The following is an 8,082-nucleotide window of genomic DNA, read 5'->3' on the forward strand; positions in this document are numbered from 1 at the left end:
CCCCTCCCTTGCCGCCCCCGGCTCGCCGGGCCCCCCCCCCCCCCCCGGGGCTCCAAGCCCCTGCGCCCACCCCGTGTGCGTGTCGGGGGGCGGCATGCCTCCAGGCTCCCCCTCCTTTGTAAGCCTCGTTGTGCTCGGGGCTCGGCCCTAGTGACAGAGGTGATCATCTTGTGATTGGGCCAATCAGATTTTTCGCAAAAAGAAAAGAAAATCTTTAATTGCAAGCTTTGGGCTACACGAGCCCTTCTTCCGGCATGGGAGAAAAGATGGTGAAAGTTCTCCCGGGTAGAAATAGGGGAGGTTCTTTGAGTAGATGTGCTATCTTTTATTAGACCAACTGAGTAGGTTGAAGAAAGGCTTTCGGAATTCAAATTTTCCGCTTTTCTAGCAAATGCTGGAAAAGCCTCTAAACTTCAGTGCTTGGGTATGTAAAAAACGTCTTGTTGATGCTACCAGAGGGTGAAATGTTCTAGGGTGCGCTGTTGATGATAGGTAGTTCTAAACATTTTTCTTGAAGTTTCACTTAAAAGTCAGCCTTGAAATGATACTCAGTTCAGTCCTCCGTTTGTGCTTCCTTTTTTAAAAGTAACAGGTTTTTTTTCCTTCTATTTTAGCTCTTGGATCCTCCTCAAGAAACTAAATCCACCTTGGAAGAAGAGTATTCTGTAGTAGATTTTCCCACATTAACAAATGTATGACTCCTTAATTATTGCCTTTGGGTGTGTTTAATATTCCATGGTGCTGATAAGAACTTCATTTTTTAATGTTTTTAGCTTTGATTTCAATGTTGGGTCGATTTTTATTAGAGCATAAACATTCTCAGAAATTATCTTAAACTGCCTTTGAAGCTCAGGGTCAGGCTGTCATCCACTAAAAACAGGCTTGCTATTGTATTGGAACACAAGAGGTTATTTTCAGTTTACCCACCTTGTGGCTCTTACACTGTTTTGTATTGCTGGTTTTATTCTCTACTTACTAATCACTCACTCCCCCTGTTGTTACTTGTCTTTCATGCGGGAAAGAAGGGAAAAAAACCACACATAACCTTTACCAACTCTAGCTAGGGGTAAGACAGGTGCGACTGACTTTTTGAGGCTTACCAGATTTTAGGCTCATAGAGCTGCTGCTTAAGAAAATGTAAGTTTAAGCCAACACATATTAAGGGGTCAGGAAGAACCTTTCCCCAGGACAGCAGCCTATCGCATAGCTGCCTACATAGTATTTCTTGCATTGGGTAATATTAACTTGCTAACAGTGATGACCAAATGAGATGGTGCTGGTCTGATTTGATATGGGAATTCCTACCTGCCTATTATCAAAGAGACTCTTCTTGATAAGCTGGCTGAGGGCAACATCCTGAGGGGCAGCCAGCACGGGTTTGTCGTGGTTAGGTCTTGCCGCAGCATGCTTATAGGCTAGCAGTGCTACGCTCACTAGCACCACAGCTGAAAGAGACTTGGGGGTTGTGACTGACCACAAAATGAACATGAGCCACCAATGTGATGTCGCAGCTGGTAAAGCAAACAAAACTCTGGCTTGCATCTATAGATGTTTCTCAAGTAAATCCCAGGACGTCATCCTCCTGCTGTACTCGGCCTTGGTGGGGCTGCAGCTGGAGTACTGCATCCAATTCTGGGCTCCACAATTCAAGAAAGATGTCGAGAAGCTTGAGAGAATCCAGAGGAGAGCCACACATGATCAGAGGGCAAGAGAACAGGCCTTATGAAGAGAGGCTAAGAGCCACTGGACTTTTCAGCCTGGAGAAGCGCAACCTCAGGGGTGACCTGGTGGCTGCCTATAAGTACTTAAGGGGTGTGAATCAGGATCTGGGGGAATGTCTGTTCACCAGAGCGCCCCAAGGGATAACAAGGACTAACAGTCATAAACGCCTCCAAGAACGGTTTAGGCTGGACATAAGGAAAAATCTCTTTACTGTCCAAGCCCCCAAGGCCTGGAATAGATTCCTTCTGCAAGTGGTGCAGGCACCTACTCTGGACTCATTCAAGAAACGCTTGGATGCTTATCTTGCTGGGATCCTTTGACCCTAGCTGACTTCCTGCCCCTGGGGCAGAGGGCTGGACTTGATGATCTTCAAGGTCCCTTCCAGCCCTAATGTCTATGAAAGCTTACTGTACACTTTAAAAAATAGTGAACAGGCATACTTCCAAAAGTCTCTTAACATGTCAGTGAAAACAGTTTGTTTGGATGAAAATCTGTTTGCAATCCAATCCCAGGAATATGCTGCTAGTATACTAGAGCTGGAAAATAATATTGACTTAAACAGTGACTTCAGCTAGTGTTTTAACAAAAACAACAGAAATGTTTCTGTGTTTTCTTATAAAACTTTCCCTGAACTTTAACAATTCATAGTATGCACTTATAAATGCATAAAGGCCCAAAACTTCATAAATTCACATGAATGGCTCACAACACGAGAGACTGGGCATTTTTTCTTTTACCATGGTAGCAACTGGTTTGTAATGGGCGCTTTTGTCAAGATCAGTAGAGATAAACATTTGAATTTGCAACTATCTTCGCATACTGGCTATATTTCAAAACTTAGAATTTAGTAATATGGGTATCCTATCCATGGCCTGCCTCATTCCATATCCTATTGCTGTTGACAACTTTTATCTAAGCATCTGGTGCTAAGCTTGCCTCATGCCCCAGGCTAGATCTCGCCACCAGACTCCTTGTGAAATAGATCTAGCCCCAGGCACACAATGGTTCTGGCTCTGAGCTAGGGCATGCAGTCGCAGCTCTGGTTCTGGCACAGGGCTTATGGTGGTGGCTCCAGCATAGGTCGATGGTAAGGCTAGCAGTGAAGGAGGTAGGGGAAGTGCATGGACCAAGTGGTGGCTTGCCACAGCTGTGGTGATGGGCCAAGCCACTGCAGAGCAGCCCAGGTTGTAAAATCAGCCCTTGCTTGCCTTCCTGCTGCTGATTGCCATATCCATTGAGACTCAAGAGCCCCAGATTCTGCAGCAGCCATTCTCCCTGGCCATAGCCCCCAACTTCTGGTTGCCTGCTGGTAGCTTGGCAGGCTGGATAGAGTGGTTCCACGGGCCAGATGCAGCCTGTGGTGCATTACGTTTGATGCCCCTGCTTTAGATGAGCGGACAAGAAACTGCTTAGTGGTTAGTTAATATATTTCTCTAACCCTGTCAGTGGGTGGCACAAGGGGTGATAGTTTTTAGGTTAAATATGCTTCTCTTACATTAACTTGCATTGTTTTTGTTTTGTAAGGATCACCATTCACCTGTTCCTGTACCTGATGTCCCTTCCTCACTACATACAGAATTTCCTGTAGACTGGAGTATTAAAACTCGAATTCTGTTCACTTCCTCCCAACCTTTCACTTGGGCAGAACATTTAAAGGCTCAAGAAGAAGCACAAGGGTTTGCTCAGCACTGTAGAGCAACAGAAGTTAATCTGCCACAGAGCATACAGGTAATCTGTCGTCTTCCTTTATTGGCTGTACAACCCAGATTATAGGTAACCTTGCAAATTGGCTACTGATAAAGGAGGCAATAGACAGGTTTATATTGACCTTATATTGCTTACACCCCAAAACACAAAAACAAATGCTTGTCCCAAAGTCCCATCTAGCTACCTATAACAACACAATGTAGATCCCACATACCTGCACTGGCTGGGGAGACAGAAGAGGTGGGGAGGAGGGTGGCATGTAGGCTGGCAGTAGGTCTCATTTAATTCTCCAAATTTTCCTCCAGCCTATACCCTATATTTATAGATGGTTCTAATAAATATTCTAATAAATGTTCTCTGATTGGTTTTATTTAAATTTTTTGGTTTTTCTGAAACTTTGGGAGCTGGACTGAACCAGGTTTCTTATGGACTTGAAAGTTGTCAGTTCAGATTTATTTTCTTGGGAAAGTAGCATGGAGGGTTTTTTACCTTCCTTCCTATGTCATAGCAGAATGCTGTTCAGCGCTGTTCTGTTTCTTCCTTACCTTAATTTATGGGCTTCTCTGACAAGGCTGTTTTATTTTTACAATTTATCTAAGAATCTTAAGACAAAATTTTTTAAAGCAAAATAATATCTAATACATTTGGTTATATCAATTACTACTAATAATATTTTGGGTTAAAGCTGTTATACAGTATATTGGGATTATTTAATGTATGGTCCCTTATACTATTTCCTTTTGGGCATTGTGCTCTAGTAGTTAACTGGATCTCATTACTGGCTTAGCTGAACATGTTGATTGCTTCCTTTACTTTGCTGCCCAAGCTGGTTGTCACATCTGCAAAGGTTCACTCTATGATCACTTAGAAGCAGGCTTTGGGGCCTTCTGCAGCTTGGCCTGGGTCCCTTGAAAATGGCCAAGATTGGCAACAACTGTGATAAGAGACTGGAGTACCTTGTCCAGTTTTAGAGAGGAAAACTCCTTTTAAATATTAAATGTAATGCAGAATTTTGGGAAAAGTATTGAAAAGACTCACCTGCATAGAGAATAGCCCGTATTGAGCAATTGTTGTGGCTTTACCAATGCCAATTCCTTCATGTAAACAAAGGTGACCCTCACTTGCAAAAACTAAAGAAGCAGAGTTTTTCCCTTTTCTTGGCTGTGGCACAGTTTCTCAGCTGCTGCCCATTGTTTTCTGATTTGGGGTTATTCAACAGTGTAGGTAAACTGGTATTTTAAAGTGTTTAAGACCTTATCAGTATTCCCTTCTCTTGCAAATGAGGCATTACTGATCTCATTGGGTGTTAATTTAAATCTAGGAACCAAAGCTGTCCACAGAGCTTCGCTGTGCATTCCAGCAAAGTCTTATTTATTGGCTTCACCCTTCACTGCCATGGCTGCAGCTGTTCCCTCGAATTGGAGCAGATAGGAAAATAGCTGGAAAGGCTAATCCTTGGTCACATGATGAAGAACTGCAACAAGTTCTAATGAGTGAATGGTAAGTTAGTTAGATTGAAGAACTTTAGCCATTGTTTCTATGGGAAATTCTTTCAGCAGGGAAGTTTGCTTTATGGGCCTCTGTGTATTCCCATTCATGTAGTCCAACAATGCTAATGTTGAGTTGTACTGGAAAAACAGTGTCTGGTGCAAGTGCATGAGAGAGTTTGGCATGAGGGTGATCCTACTCCGAAGAGGAACAACTCTCCAGACACCTGTTTCTTTGTTGCAGTTTCTTAGAAAGCAGTCGCCCTTGTCTGCTTTTCTCTCTGCTCTCTCTCACAAGAGAGCGTAGAAGTATATGATGGATTACTGCCACAACCTGCCCTCATCTTGGGAGCCTGTGGGTATAGGTCTCATAAGGGTGTAAAGAAGTATGACTTCTTTCAACTGTCTATACCAGAGACCAACATCTGTCTGGTGCCTTCTGCATCTGAAATAGACTAGCTCACTAAGCTGGTGTGCAATTTGATGCACATTTGCTCCTTATACTAGAAGGGGAAGAGATGTTTGATGTTTTAGGCTCATCTGGTATATCTGTAACAATAGCCTCAGAAATACAAACACTAGACTCCTTGCCAAGGTTTTCTGACACTAGACCCAAGATGCACCTGGTTATTCTGGGATCAGACTGCCTTTCTATCATGGGCCTTCTACCTGATTTTTGAGAACATGTCCTTTAACTGGTGCTACTGCTCAAATCAAAAGTAGGACCAAAGACTGAACCAGCACTGCCTGCATAAGCATCAGTAGCTTTGGTAACAGCGTAAAAAGTTCCCAGCTTGTTACTTGAGTATTCATTATCCTTTCCCTTGGCACCAGCTCAAATCTGTCTGCTGCTGCTAACCCATCTACACAATGCAAGCATAAAATGCATTTTTATCTGGAAAAGACTATTGTCTAGGTTATTTGTTGCATGTGATTAAAAAGTACCAACTGCCAAGAACAGCTTCCCCACTTTGTAGGGGAATACTGCTCTCCTTTCTCATCCCTTCCCCTAGGCATCCCCCCACCCCTTGCACAGTCCAGGCAGACCCAGGATTCTGCAAGAAGCAGGAAGCTTCGGCACCATTTACTTAAGCTGTCTCAGGTCTCCCTAGGATGATTCACACTGCAGGGGAATGCCCTCCATATCTTGCATAGTCCTGGGGAGAGGTACAAATGTAATGCCTGTCCATGGCCTGAAGCAGGCTGCCTTGAAGGAGAAATTTATAGCAGAAGTTTGCTAAACGCTTTCCAGATACTGCTACCTGGATTTAACATTGCACTTTGCCGAGGTATGTGCAGTCCTGTCTTGTGAACTTGTATTTTGATGAACCATTGGTTATTAATCTCCCACAAGTGGGACTGCCCAAAGCTCTCTGAGCACAAGAGGCTACATAACAGCAGAACTTCTTCAGCGCGCTGTCCCTATCCCTTTCCTTCTGTCTTGGAGTGCTGTATGTTAGGCTTCTACAGCTTTAGGGAGGGATATGAGACAGCTGCAGGTATTCTCCATTTTAAATTGGACAGTGAGATTCCTGCAGTTTCTCACTTGTCACCCCCAACCTGACCCAGGCCTCCCATGGGAGTTCTGCAGCTCCAGGGAATGTATAGAGGAAACCTGAAGAACAGTAATTAGTAATAAAGTACCCTTTCTGATGGCTACTTAAAGCAGACCTAAAAAGTTTTTTCTCTCTCAAATTCTTTAGCCACCTTAGATATGTGAAGTTAAGACTATTGTGCTGAATGCCCCTCCATGTCTACCAGCTTCTAAAAATTTACTAGCAGGCTGCCTTTACCATTTCACACATTAAATCACTTGTGAGTAGATGTCTCAGCACACCTCAGGGCCACGTTATCAAGAGACCTCTATGCTGGATGCCAAGCACACTTGAAAATCTGGCTGCCACTGTTAAAGGTATTACTTTTCAGACTTGACTGTGGCAAGGTGCATGTTCCCGACAAAATCCTACAAATGAGTAATGTTTCACAGAGCATTTCATTATTAGAGATCTAGGTAGGAATTTAGCAGGTGGTGAGGAGGAATTAAAGATGGAAATAACCACTGTAACTATATTTTACCAACTTGCAGGTCTGTCAGTTTTACCTCCCTGTATAACCTGCTCAAAGCCAAGCTTTGTCCCTACTTCTATGTTTGTACCTACCAATTTACTGTGCTGTTTCGTGCGGCTGGCCTTGCAGGAAGTGATGGTATCACAGCAGTCATTTCACCCACGACCAGAGGTTTAAGAGAAGCCATGAGAAATGAAGGTAAGATGGAGCTTACATTTGACTAACCTACCAAACTCATTTGGCATACAAAGTTGTGTATATAATCATTCGCTTATTTTTCTCCATTCAAGGTATAGAATTTTCTTTACCTTTCATAGAAGAAACTAGAGACAGAAGGCAGAGAAGTTCTGAGACAAACTTGGAAGCAGAGGTTGCCAAGAATTTTGGAGTAGGCAAGCACACTGAAGATGAAGAGTATGTAAAAAATCTGTCTGAAGAGTCTTGATGTTTTAATCTAGTAAATGCTGATGTGGACTATTGCCACCTTAACAGCCTGAATCTGTACTTCCTAGGGAACAAGGAGTGAGTGATGATGAAGAAGAAAGTTTTTCTTGGCTTGAGGAGATGGGAGTTCAAGACAAGATTAAAAAACCAGATGCAATTTCTATCAAACTGTATCCTTTACTTGAGTTTCAGAATATACAGGATATAGAATCATAGAAAATTAGGGTTGAAAGGGACTTCAGGGGGTCTTCTTGTGCAACCCCCTGGTCAAAGCAGAATCATCTCCAACTAGTTCGTCCCAGCCAAAGCTTTGTTTAGCTGGGTCTTAAAAACCTCCAAGGATGACGTTTCCACAACCTCTCTGGGTAACCTGTTCCAGTGTTTTACTGCCCTCCTAGTGAGAAAATTCTTCCTAATATCTAAACTTCCCTTGCTGCAACTTGAGACCGTTGCTCCTTGTTCTGTCATCTGCCACCACTGAGAACAGTCTAACACCATCCTCTGTCGAACCTCCCTTCAGATAGTTGAAGGCTGCTATTAAATCCCCTCTCAGTCTTCTCTTCTGCAGACTAAATAAGCCCAGTTCCCTCAGCCTTTCCTAATAAGTCTTGTCCCCCAACCCCTGAACCATTTTTGTTGCCTTCTGCTGTACTCC

The 8,082-nt window shown here is 43.4% G+C and overlaps 1 protein-coding gene across 1 annotated transcript in view; it reads left to right on the forward strand.

Annotated features, from left to right (window-relative positions):
- Nucleotides 1-254: 254 nt before the first annotated feature.
- Nucleotides 255-8,082, forward strand: part of DONSON (downstream neighbor of SON) — a 20,201-nt gene continuing 12,373 nt past the window's right edge. The window contains exons 1-7 of the mRNA XM_019523889.1: nucleotides 255-269; nucleotides 615-692; nucleotides 3,247-3,450; nucleotides 4,751-4,929; nucleotides 7,003-7,181; nucleotides 7,274-7,397; nucleotides 7,496-7,597. Coding sequence (XP_019379434.1) covers nucleotides 255-269; nucleotides 615-692; nucleotides 3,247-3,450; nucleotides 4,751-4,929; nucleotides 7,003-7,181; nucleotides 7,274-7,397; nucleotides 7,496-7,597 — 881 coding nt within the window. The remainder of the gene's footprint in view (nucleotides 270-614; nucleotides 693-3,246; nucleotides 3,451-4,750; nucleotides 4,930-7,002; nucleotides 7,182-7,273; nucleotides 7,398-7,495; nucleotides 7,598-8,082) is intronic.

Source organism: Gavialis gangeticus, unplaced genomic scaffold (genome assembly GCF_001723915.1).
Source record: "Gavialis gangeticus isolate Ggan-Ray unplaced genomic scaffold, GavGan_comp1, whole genome shotgun sequence".
NCBI classification, from domain to species: Eukaryota; Metazoa; Chordata; order Crocodylia; family Gavialidae; genus Gavialis; species Gavialis gangeticus.